We start from the raw sequence: 12,698 nt of genomic DNA on the forward strand, positions 1-12,698 counted from the left end.
AAAATACTAGGGAAGAGGAAAGGATTATTTAAGTAAAAGGATAATCTTGACATGAAAACAAATGGCTGTACACTGGGCATGAAAAAGGGATAGAATAGATGTGAAAGCTAGGAACATTTTTATAGCATCAGAGCAGTAAGACAGGAGGGACTAAAGAGGAGTCTAACAGCAGCAGGCTGGTTTTGAGATGGGAACTTCAAGGTGGAGACTGTGGAAGTCATCTAGTCCAAACTTCTGCTCAAAGCAGGCCAGCTTCAAAGTTAGATTATTGTCTTTGTCCACAGCTTCTTGCTCTAGAGAGCCTGGATCTGTTGATCTAAGCATTCCTTTACAGTTTTGTGTGTCTACCTAGTATGACATTGTGAGATCTCTTTGTTATCCCATCTAGACAGTTAAAAAAAAAAATTAATGATATCACAGATATTGTTGTCATGCTTTGGTTAAGTCCTAAATTCCTCCTGGTATGTGGGATTTAGATTCCTCCACTCGCCCAACCTTTTGAGCAATTTTCGTCTCCAATCTAGTTGTCTTCTTTGCATGGCTTACGCAGTTGATACAACCTCTTTGACGTTGCTGCTGTGTTGCGAGCAAAACCACTTGGAAAACAATGCACTTGCTGCTAGATGTGTGCCAGATTAAAAAGCAGCTGCTAAAACATCTGCTTGAGGTGGGTTTCCCAACGGCAGAGTGGCCATCGCCGCACCAGGGAAGAAAGGCTGTACTTCTTTTTAAAAAAACAAAACCCGTCTGCTTGTCCTGTTTGTGGAAAAGACACTAAAACTATCCTGCAGGTGGAATGGAAGCAAAAGCTGGGAAAGAAGGTATGATTTGATTTAAACACAGTTTATAAACTGAGTAGAATTCCTGGGTTAGGCTGGATGATCATAGTAGTCCTTCTTTGCCCTAAAATCTATGAAAATCTGTTGTGTGGTGTGTTTGTTTTGTTTTGGGGCTTTTCCTCCCCAAAGTTGTTTGTATGTAGTGTTGCTGGTGAGGTTTTTAGCAAGAATGTATTCTGCTTATGATCTGTGTCTTCAAGTTGACAAACCAAAATGCTAAAGCTGGAAAAAAAAATTGTCATCGAGTGAATGTAGCATGTTAGCAATTCCGCTTCTAACAACAAAAACACTTTCTCATAAAGATAAACTCCTAAATGAAAGGGGAGGAAATGCTGAACTTTAAATACACTATGCTGGAATTCCCTCCTGCAGAACTTTACTTTCACATTGAGTAACTTTAACAGGAGGAGTATGGGATTGCAGTGCTTAGAAACATCGTCATTGTGGAGAAAATTAAATGGCGACTTCGAAGGTTTAAAAAGCAGAAGAGCTGCTTATTCTGTTAGTTTGATATTTGTCACTTACTGCAATCCGTGGGGAACTGCGGGTGACCTGTGATGGCCTGGGGACATAGTCGAGGTATGGTGGTCTTTTATTAGAACAGCTCCTAGAAGAGAACATCTCTTGCCACGGATGACTGGGTGATGCTCTGGGTCATTGTCTCACACTTTTGAAACCAAAAAAATCCTGCTTCCAATGTCTTTTGGGCTTTTTAACACTCTCGAACTGTTTTTGGTTTGGGTTTTTTTGCCCTTCTTAAAACGTGCTTTTAAAGCAACAGCTAAGCTCAGTGCCAAGCTCTGCTTCTGAGGAGAGCAGAGCGGCAGGGTCCGTGTGGACGGGACATGGTCCCTCGTCCAGGACACTTTTATGTCCACCCAAAATCGTGGCTGAGGGGAGACCTGGGTTTGGAGGTCGCGAGAGGCGGATGCTTGCGACCAGGTTTGGGGGACGGGGGTGGGAGCCGGGCCTGTCGCGGGCTGGAGGGGGTGAGGCTGGTTACTGCCTGCTCGCGGGAGGGGACATGGCTTTATGCGGCTCTGGGCGGGCTCTAGGACCCGGCCGCGCGGCCCCGCTCGACAAGCCAGCCGATAGGGCGGGGCCGCAGAGCCGCCCGTCACTCTGATTGGCAGCCCGCTGGGGGCGGGGGCGGGCTGCCCCGCCTAGTGGCGAGGAGGGGGCGGGGCTAACCCTCGAGCGGAGCGGTCCCCCATGATTGGCAGCCGGCGCGTCGGCGGGCGGGGCGGGGCGGGCGGTGCGGCTGTTCGCACGCTGATTGGCGAGCGACGCCGTCGGGTGGGTGGCTCGGCGGCGCGGATTGGCGGGCGGCGGCGGTTCGGCCCCTGTGATTGGCAGGCGGCGGCGGCGGGTGCGCGGCGGCCGCCGAGCGGTTTGTTTTGCTCGCGGCCCGGGCGCCCTGTGGCGGCGGCGGGGAGCGACCGGGACCGGGACCGCCCGTGCCCCCTCCCACCCCCGCCGCCGCGGCGGGACCCGGAGCGCGGCCGCCGGAAGGAGGCGGCGGCGGCGCGGGCCTGGGAATGTGGCGGCGGCTGTGAGCCCTCCCCCTCGGCCCGGCCGCCATGGAGCCGCGGCGGTGACAGCCCCGTACCTCAGCGCGCCGCCGCCCGCCGGGCGCGGGCCCGACGACCGTCGAGATGGGTGAGAGCCGCGGCGGGGGCTGGGCGGGCAGGGACGCCTCGCTGCCTCGGCGGGGCCCGGGGCCGCCTCACGGGCCTGCGGCGGAGGGGGCGGGCCGCGGCGGGGGCTCCCCGCCGCACCGGGGAGGGGGCGGAGGGCAGCGGGTCCCTGGGCCGCCCGGCGGCGCGCCGGGCCTGCCGCGGGCCTCAGTCCGAGGGAGCTGAGCTGCAAACGGGGGCCCTCGGCCGGGCCGCTCGGGGCTGGGGAGGGCGAGGGTCGAGCCGCGGCATCGGCGGTGCGGCCGCCGCTGCCCCTACGGCTGGCTCGGGGTGCGGCCGCCGGGGGTCGGTGCCGGACGGGCTCTGCTGCTCGTGGTGGCCTGGCTCCCCCGGGCTGGTTGGGTCGGTCAGTAGCTGGGGCCGTCGGCAGCGCGGAAACCGCTTGCCGTGCACAAACAGTGTGTTTTCAAGGGATTTCTTCTAAGGGGGTGAGGGCGGGGAAGTAATAAATGTTTAGTGCTCGAAAGCGCGATGAGCCCCGGGCATTTGGGCAGCGCTGCCTGCCCGAGCGCACGCAGCCACGCACGCACCCACCCGGCTGCAGACTTTTACTAAAATTGGCCAGACAGAGTGACTGAGGATCAGTAGGTCAGGCCTGGGAGTTGAAGGAGGTTTTGCAGCCTGGAAGAATCAGGTTGCTTATTTTTGAGACGGGAATTTATGTGCTTAAACTTAATTGGGAATATTTTTACTGTGGAAGTAACTGCAGCTTGGGAGTCTATCAAAATAGTTTCTTCTCGATGGCGCTTCCATTGAATACTCATTTGCCATATTTAACCCAGACAGTAACACATAAAAAACAAGCAAAGGAATTAGAGGAACTCTTCCAAGAGTAGGATGTTGCTATCAGATGTTGCCATGACTGAATTTGAAAGATCAGTTCTTTTGGACTGTATGTCCTGCATAAAGAACTGCGTGTGGGCTGGATTTTTTTTGTGTTCCTCAGTTCCCTGTTCAGTTTAAAGAGGGTGTCTCGTGTACTAGAATTAAAAATTTAATTTCTCTAAACCAGAACTTACTCATTTGCATATTGACAAGGGAATTACTACTGTTGTCCTGAGCATGGGGTTGCATTGCTTTTTGGGCTGCCACTTTAATGTTTCTTCCCTCCAACTAAGTTTAGTTTTCTAAGACTTTATTATTTAGTCTGTATGCATAATTAACGCTTATATTGTGAATTCATAAAGCATTGCAAACATTGCTCAAAGCAAAAGTGAAGCAACTTCATTTCCTTTGTACTCTGCTTTGATTTTGTAAATACAACAAATATATGCAGATCCATCCGTAGACTTCTCTTTTACAAAGAGAGGCATAGTATTCTTTGATCTGTATCTTCTCTAAAGAAACCACCCAGATGGTACATAAGCTTAAAATAGTTGAGAAGGAAGAAGTTGGATTTCCACAGAAGTGTTTTCCAAAGGCAATTGGATGCCTGGTTGCAAACATAGGAGTGCAGAATGAAAAAGTACAACTTCATAGACTGCTCCACTATTGCGTTCTACGCTTGTGCTGGAGTAACCGTGGTACAGTTGCAAGCAGATCACTCATGATAGGAAAGATCGAAATGCATTAGGCAGTTGTGATCAAATAGCCTAAGTAATGATGGATAACAGGCTGTAACACACTCTGCTTTTCTTCCATCTTGTCTTTCGTAAACTGGTCTGCAAGGTACATGGCGGGGTTAACACTAAGAGCTTGGTATCGCAGTTTGTCACAGCTCCATTGGTACAGCTGAAGCTCAGCGAGTGTGATTCTCTGGCCCTTACACCTATGACTGAGGTTTATTTCCCTCCAGAGAGCTCCTCGGCAGCATTTAAAATACAGATACCTGCTTCTAATACCAAGAAATTTGTATATATCTGGGAAGCGGAGGGGAGAGTGGTGTTTGGGCTGGATGGTGTGTGGCAGGCCTCGATGAAAGGCTCGCTGCAGGCCCAGCTGCAGTTGAGTCTTTCCCTCGATCTGCTCTTTTTTCCTGCCTGTGTCACTTCCTTCCCTTGGCTCACACGCGCACCCATAGCCGAGCTCAGAGCTCCCGGCTTTAGCGGCAGTGACACCCCCAGTGCGCCGTGGGGGAGGGCAGCAGAGCTGAGCCTACAGGTTAGGACCAGCTTAAATCCCAACTTTTGGGTTTTTTTAATTTGTGTGAGAGAAGAGGTACCCCAAATACATACCACATGTACCGGATTCATAGAGAAGCTCTGATTTTCCTTTTAAGTCAGCAAACCAGGTCACTTAAGATTTCCTAAAAATCGGGCAGAGCAGCATTTTGTAACCACTAAGACTGTCGCAGAATACCCAGTGTTTCATTTATGGCACGTTGTGAAGGACTCAAACTTTCAAAACCTTTTTTTCAGAGCTTTAACGTAGACTCAGTTTGTCTTCCTAACTTTTGGAATTTACTCATTGCTCCTGGATCTGCTGATCACTTGCGCAAACAATCAACTTTGCTGTTGTGGTGGTAGATAACAAACACATACTTATTTGTTCACTTTTTTCTTTTTTTAACAAATGTGCCATCATGTCTTCTATTATCATGCTATATAAAATAGCATCCTGGCTTATAGGGGTTTACAGACTTCCTGTTTTTACCAATGTGCAGATGCTTTTACTCTGAACTTCGTGACTTTTTTTCAAAACTGTTTCCATTTCTGCCACAGCAAATACAGTGACTTGCTCAGACCTGTGTAATAAACCATGTATTGGTTGAAATAAATGCTTTATGTAGAGGAATAGCTTTCTCTGTGAGTAGCAGTTCCCTTTTATCGATGTTATAAAAATCCTTGAGTGTAGTTTTTAAAACATGAAAAGCATTTCCTGGACAACATCTTTCCCGCACAAAGCAGAACTGTGTTTCCCAGACCTACTGGAGACCTAGCAAAACAGGGTCTCTCAGTGCGCTTCAAAAATTGCCTAGTTTTTATTTGTAGTAACTTTTGCATTGTGTGATTAATGTGATGCTGCTGCACGTGCTTCTTTCAAGCCAATCTATAGAAGTCCAGTATTTTGATGGAAATAAAGAAGTATTCATGCGTCTCCACATTAAATCCATCACAATGCTGTCTTAAATGGAAAAATGTTTTCCATACACATTTTCAGATCAGTATTTGGCATTCACCTTATGTTTTAAAAAGATAAATACTCCTTTGTTTCCTATGTCACCAACATAGGAATGAATTACAGAATATATGTTTTGGTACTAGGGAGCTGATAGCTTAGGGTGAGGCTATTAAAAATGTGTAACATCATAGAATAGTTTGGTTTGGAAGGGGCCTTTAAAGGTTATCTAGTCCAGCCTCCCTGCAGTGAGCAGGGACATCTTCAACTAGATCAGGTTGCGCAAAGCTTTGTCCAACCTGACCTTGAATGTTTCCAGGGATGGGGCATCCACTACCTCTCTGAGCAACCTGGGCCAGTGGTTCACCACCTTCATTGTGAAAAATTTCTTCCTTATATCTAGTCTGAATCTGCCCTCTCTCAGTTTAAAACTGTTACCCCTTGTCCTATTGCTACAGGCCCTGCTAAAAAGCCTGTCCCCATCTTTCTTCTTGGCCCCTTTCAGTCCTGGCAGCTGCAGTAAGGTCTCCCCAGAGCCTTCTCTGCTCCAGGCTGAACAACCCCAGCTCTCCCAGCCTGTCCTCCCAGCAGAGCTGTTCCAGCCCTTGGAGCATTTTGGTGGCCTCCTCTGGACCTGCTCCAACAGGTCCATGTCTTTGCTATGTAAGATTCAAATATGTAAGATTCAAATTCACGTGAAGTCGTTCCATCAGCCTTCGATACTGCATTGTGTTCCTTTTTGTGCAGACGCAAGGAAGATTTCAGCATTAGCACTTGCCTACAGAGGAAACTGAGGTTACAGTGAGTGAGATACGGATGTCGCCGTGCACTTAGCTGGGGTTGAGGCGCTTGCCAGATGCTGCCCTTAAGAGCTTAATGTCTTAGTGTATTGTAAATGCACAAGTTGCCTTAGTTAATAAAGACACTCACTATGTAGCTGAGCTATAATCTTTATTAAGAGATACATAATTGGCTAGATGCGTGTCCTCTTTGCCCACTTCCTCATACAAACGAGACCCTGTGAAGCCGCTGACTGTATTACACAGCCTGGGCTTTGGGATCAAACACCTGTAGCTGACGATTGCATTGTAACCATTGATCCTTATTTTCAAGTGATGTGCCGTACTGTTTAGATGCATATTCTTACTCATGGAGGTATTCTTTGATTGATTTGATTTCTTGTCATGAGTGCTTAGTTATAAACTGCTTTCATAGCTCTTTTGCTTCTTGCCCAAAGGAACCCTGACTGTCTGCCAAGACAAGCTCTTCTTCATCCTCCTGGTATCTGGCCAAACCCAAACTGCACTGTAGTGGAAAACTTGCATCCCAGTTCTTCACAGCATGTTTTGGGTGGTAGGCACTCCAGGGATATGCCAGTCCATAATTTGTAATATTTAGTTGTGCAAAGTTACAGCCTTTTCTGCCAGGTGACTCAAAGGCTATGCTTAATATCAAACAAGACTAAAGAATAAGAGTAAATTGGTGACACTCCAGTAAGGTAAAAGGTTAAACATTCAAATGTAAAGTTGGAAACAATTTAAAACAACCAAAAAAAAAAGGTTGTGCTACCTGGAACTTTAACTTCATTCACAACTGTTTTTTCACATTTTCTTCCCACAAGGGGTTACTTAGTGCTGAGATAGATCCTAGCAATTATTTCCTTTGGCTGATGTACTCTTCAAAAAGCAACCTACTGCTTTCATTGTGTTACTTATACCCCTCGCTTCTTTTGCATGCAGTTGGAATTTCAAGGAGTACTCTCCCTTTTCCACTACCACAATGTAGTTATTGTCTCATTTGGCTTGTCTTGGACAGCAGAGATTTGGTGGCTTTTGATTTTGGGTTGTGGGTTGGTTTGTTTTTTTTTTTTTAAGTAACTTTATTTTCTCTGCTTTTCTTTTTTAAGAGTTTTACTCTAATTAACACCTTCTGCCAATGCACTGGGGGATTTCTGTCCATTCCCCTCCATAGTCTGCCCTAGGCTCGATGTTTCTGGTTTTCTGGTAGTACCTAGTAAAGACCATAGTGGAAGTACTTCTGCTCTAGTGTTTACTACTCTCAGAAAGCTGAAGCAGACCTTCTGGGCAGAAACTATTGGTTGTACCAAAAATAATATTAGTGTGACTTCTGTTCTGACTGGGGCTTTTTTAGTTGTTGCTCCTTTAGAAATAGGTGTATTTTTTTCCCCCTTTTTGCTTGGTAGCATTCGCTCTCTGTGTTCTTTAGAATCTCTATGTGTCCCACATCTGCTACCTTTAAGCATTGCGAAAAGCTAGTTTGTTATTCAGACATGGATTAATTATGAACCCAGTCTTCTACATAAAACATAAGCTAGCTTCTTTGAGAGACACTCATGAACAAATGCATAACATGAAATTGAAGAAACAAATAGTCCCAGTGAGTCCCTTTTACAGAGGAATACAGATGCAAGACAGTCCGTCATTTAATGTACAGCAGCTGTTCCCAGGACAACACTTCCAAATGTAAGCCATTACCCATCCAAACCAGTGTCATGAATCAAGAAGGGGTATGTAGCCATGCTGGATTTTTAAAATCAAGTTTCAGTTATTTACAAATCGTCTTCAAAAATGCTTATTTCAATTCAAACACATCGAAGTGACATGTTTGTGGACTTTGGGAAGAAAGGAGGAACCTAGCATATCGAGCACTGCACACCTGATACACTGTCATATGAGTAGGGTTGTGATAACCTCATCTATGCGTTGTGTGTTACTGGTTCACATCACTTCCAAAAGTTCTAACTGTCAAAAAAAAAAAGGGGGGGGGGGGAAGCTTTACATCCAAAACTGGTGGTCAAGTCCAACCAGACTCTTTTAGAAAGGGCAGGTTCTTCTTCTGCACATGTTCAGAGCTGATCTCATCACTGCTCCAAATTTCATGCATAATATCAGGAAGGATTTAGCTGGACGTATTATTTGCCAAGGAAACAAGACTTTATACCTAAAACCTCTTGAGCCTTGATATGCGAGAGACAACAGCCCAGCAATCCCGTAGGCATGAGTGTGCCAGTAGCAGATCCTCTGAGTGATAGCATCTGATGCTGCTTCGTTACGTTGGTGGCACAGCGCCTAGGAGCAAAGTGGCTAGCAGTGTCCCATGTTGAACCAAACTTCACGTGTCAGCTTTTTCTACCTTTTGCAGTATCAAGGAATTTAGGATTATTATGCTTGCAAAAGCAAAGGATTCTTTTCAGTAGCTTTTAGACACCTTACTTTGTGCTAGCATCCATCACAGCCCAAGTTCTATGCATTTCTCTCCTTAACCTTTTTTTTTTTCTCCTGTAGACTTCATACAGAGTTCTTCTAAATATCTCTGCTCTCCTCAAAACTAACAAGCGGTGGAAGAACACTTTAAAGTGGTTAAATCAGTAATCCTAGCTTCAGAAAGTAATTTTCAGTTAGCAGTATGTATAAGAAAAAATTCAATGTATGTTTTTTATTTTCCTGCATTTGCAAGAAGCCTTGAATTGAACTTGCTGCATTATATTCTGCCAGCAGACACTGTTCTCAATACTGTGCGATTTGAATTTGTTCAGTAGATCTTGAAGTCTCATAAAACAGTTTGAACTTTGTTCCATCAGCTTGTTTTGGGGGAAGAGAGGAATGTGTTGGGGAAATCAGTGCAAGTGGATTTGTATTCAGAGATATTCTAAGATGACTCTTTGTCCAGATTTTCATTTTTCTTTCTACTGGCCGTGGTTTGTTCCACTAGCAAGCAAGAATTCTAAGTTAACAGGATATAAAATTGGAAAGAACAGATTCTTACCAGGTTTTCCTTGGCAGAAGCACATCAGTTTGCCCTTCCTAAATGACCTATGATGATCTAGCAAATCTGTCCAAGTTGTACTGTTTGTTGTGAAGCCATTTTAACAGAACTAGAGGCTGGGGACATTTATTCTGAACCTTGCTGTGGCCAGATCCTTCTGTGACATTGGACAAGTGACTTAAAATTTGTCCATCTGTTTACTACTTCATGATATTAGGTTAAGTTTGGGCTTTTTATGACTAAATGAAATTACACTGTATTTGCAAAGATCTTAAAAAGGATTGTCTTTCTGTGAGCCAGCAGAAAACAAGTGCAGAAGTGTTACGGTTGCTACTCTCCCAGGCAACTTACTGCTAAAATTCTTGTGCATCACAGACGAACAAGAGGCCTTGAAATCCATCATGAAGGACCTGGTAGCACTCCAGATGAGCCGACGTCACAGACTGACTGGATATGATACCATGAAGAATAAAGACACTGCTCACTCCAACAAACAGGTAACAGGCTATTTAGTTGGTACTTGACATTGTTACCTGGAGGCGGAAGGGACAGAGTTGGTTGACAGTGGATCTGCTGCTTCTGTTCTGTCTTGTGCTTCTGAAAGCTGAAGCATCACAGGTGGATTAGCTCCCTGTTCTTGCTCAGGCTGTATTGCCTGCGCTTTTTTATTTGGTAGCTTTTTTATTTAGCTACCTTTATGGACTAGGGAGGGTGCAATTTTGACAGTTTGCAACATCTTGGTATTGTGCCTTCCTCCCACATGTCTCTTTGATGGGTTTTGGTCTGTGTAGATTAGCTAAAAAGTTTACCAACTGGTTTTCTGGTTTCACAATCATACTACCATTTTTTAAAATGTCTTTATTCTTTTTAAAGAAAAAACACAATGTCAGCAGTCCACCGCTCTTGGGCAGCCCTGCAATAACAAACCAGTGTGCCTCTGCCATGGAAGAAAAAAAAATTCCGGTAAGAAAACTGGTTTCCTATTCAATATTAGCAATTATAAATTAGGAGCATACTTTACAGTTGTGTGCAGTGACCTTTATATACCTCATTTAAGCAGGTGTGGGAGGCCAGGAAAACATTTCTTTACTGACTCTGTCATGATATAGCAATATGATGCACTTTTCATTGTAATGGAAATAATACTTAAATTCAAAGGGAAGCAGGGAACTGAGAAGCATAATGATGAAAAGGAAACAAGTATTTTCATCTCAGATGCAAAAGAAGGCCACTGCAGTTTAAAGCTGCATAAAGCAGCCTGTCAGATAACGAACTAATGCTGGTCTTGTCTTCACATAATTCAGACTGCATGTGAATACAGAATGAAGATCTTGATAAAAGGTAGTCAAACTGAAGTTGATACAAGGACAGTGAAGGGGATTGTCTGAAAGGACTGGCTTTAGTGAAGCTGTAAGAAACCTTGCTTCAGTGAAAAAGGAAACAGCTATTTACAGGTGTCTGAACAGAGGCAGCGTCCTTAACAGGGAGGTTTGTCTGGAGTTAACCCAGTCATGTGTCACATGAAGATGGGACTGAAACTAACCCTTATTTGGGTGTGGGGATGTCCATTTCTAAAAGTCCATTTTCTAAAAGAAATACTTGACCCAAGGTAATAAGTGGCAGGGTCAATACTTTAAAACATCTCTAGGTTCATTTTACATTGCTAGAGACTTTTTTTTCATAGAGAAAACTATTGCATTGTCTTTCTGGTAGAAAGAAAGGGCAGAATAATATCGCTCTGTCAGTATATGCTGCATATCATTTGAAAGAAATACTTGAATGCAAAAGTAACAATTTCAGTCAAGAATTCTTTGTCTATTACTGTCTCAAAAGATTAAATCAAGTTACAGTTAGGCAACCTCTCCTGTTAACATTAGTCTATATCAGTAAAATAACTCTTTCCAGTTATATCCTTATTACAGGCTTAAGCTTTTTGGAGCAGGCTTTAAAGTTCACGTCTGTCTCTTATGCTTTGTCTGCTCATAATCTACTTGTTCAGCTGGGATATGGGATTTCCTTGAATGTGCTGGACGAATCCATAGATGGAGTAGTACAAAATCCTTTCCAAATCACTTTGAAACATAAATTCGAGGTGTCTTAAATCAAAATCTGTAATCATTATTTATGATACGCATCACAGAACTGGAATGCTAAAGCACCAAACTTGGATTTGCTTCCATTGTTGTCTCTTAGGACAGTTTGTGTGAGTTGCTTTAAAAAGTGGTTTAGGTAGGTGATAGGTTTACTGCTTTCAAAGGAAACCAAAAGCACTAGATGTTTAACTCCTCTAGGCTTTCTCTGAAATTCAAACACTAAGATCACTTTAAATACCTTTCCTTAGATCTTTGAAAAATAGACACAAATGGCCAGTGTCTGATCCTTTTGGAAAAATCATCAGGAGATAGATGCCAGATTCCCCGCCACCCTTTTGCTACAGATTACAGGTTTGAAAGCAAGCAGTGCTGTTGAGAAAGATAATTTAGTTTGCTTAGGTACCAGTAAGTTGAAGAAAGGTTTCCAAAGAACCCTGAAGATTTTTCAGTGTTCTTTAATTTTAACTAGTGAGAGCTTTGTCACGTAGCTGTTTCATGACCTAAAACACATCTTGAGGTCAGAAATATAATCTGAAAAATGACTTTAATGCAATTTAATCCAAACAGTCCTGTTTAATTCCCTTAGACTGGACTACATAGAACAGTATAGCCTTCCTTCCCTGAAAATTCCTAATATAAAGGGATCATTCCTTCATCCATGATGGCTGAGAAACAAGTCTTTCATCAGTGGTTGGCTGATGGACATCTTTTATAGTTAATTATTCCTATGCTGTTTGTTGCATTTTTTCCTTTGCTGTTCAATTAAAATGAGTTCTCTAGAATTTGCTTTATTTCGCTGTCTTTCTAGAGTGAGTTCTTTCTCTCCCCACATCTGAGAAAACGTCTTTGGTAAAAGTTGTGTGTAAATTACTCACCTGCAGATGATTGTTGCTGTGACTGGGAAGCTCATTCATCTTGATCAATTCTGTACCTACAGTACTGCTGCAGGAATCCTGTGTACTCGCAGTGATTGCATGGGTCCCTTTGAACTGCATTCTTGACCACTAGGCCTGCCAGATATTTCCTCTAGCTAAAGAGCATTTCCTGGCCACATTTTTTTGAAGTTCCTAGATGTATGATTGCCTATTGTCTAAGGCTTTCACAGATGGCTTAATCTATTCCAATCACATAAATTGTGCAGCAGAAATTATGGAGTCTTATCAGAGCAGATTTTTCCCTTTTATTTTTATCTTTGTGACCTAAATTGGGATTTGAACTTTGATCTC

General features: G+C 44.1%; 1 protein-coding gene across 1 annotated transcript in view; it reads left to right on the top strand.

The window, feature by feature from the left end:
- Positions 1-2,051: 2,051 nt before the first annotated feature.
- MAP3K3 (mitogen-activated protein kinase kinase kinase 3) overlaps positions 2,052-12,698 on the top strand; it is a gene marked incomplete at both ends in the record, with an annotated part of 29,702 nt that continues 19,055 nt past the window's right edge. Inside the window, 3 exon segments of the mRNA XM_082010532.1 lie at positions 2,052-2,208; positions 9,755-9,876; positions 10,253-10,342. Of these exon segments, the coding sequence (XP_081866658.1) occupies positions 2,052-2,208; positions 9,755-9,876; positions 10,253-10,342 (369 nt within the window).

The sequence above is a fragment of the Phaethon aethereus genome (genome assembly GCF_964289735.1).
Source record: "Phaethon aethereus genome assembly, chromosome: 25".
In the NCBI taxonomy this organism is placed as follows: Eukaryota; Metazoa; Chordata; class Aves; order Phaethontiformes; family Phaethontidae; genus Phaethon; species Phaethon aethereus.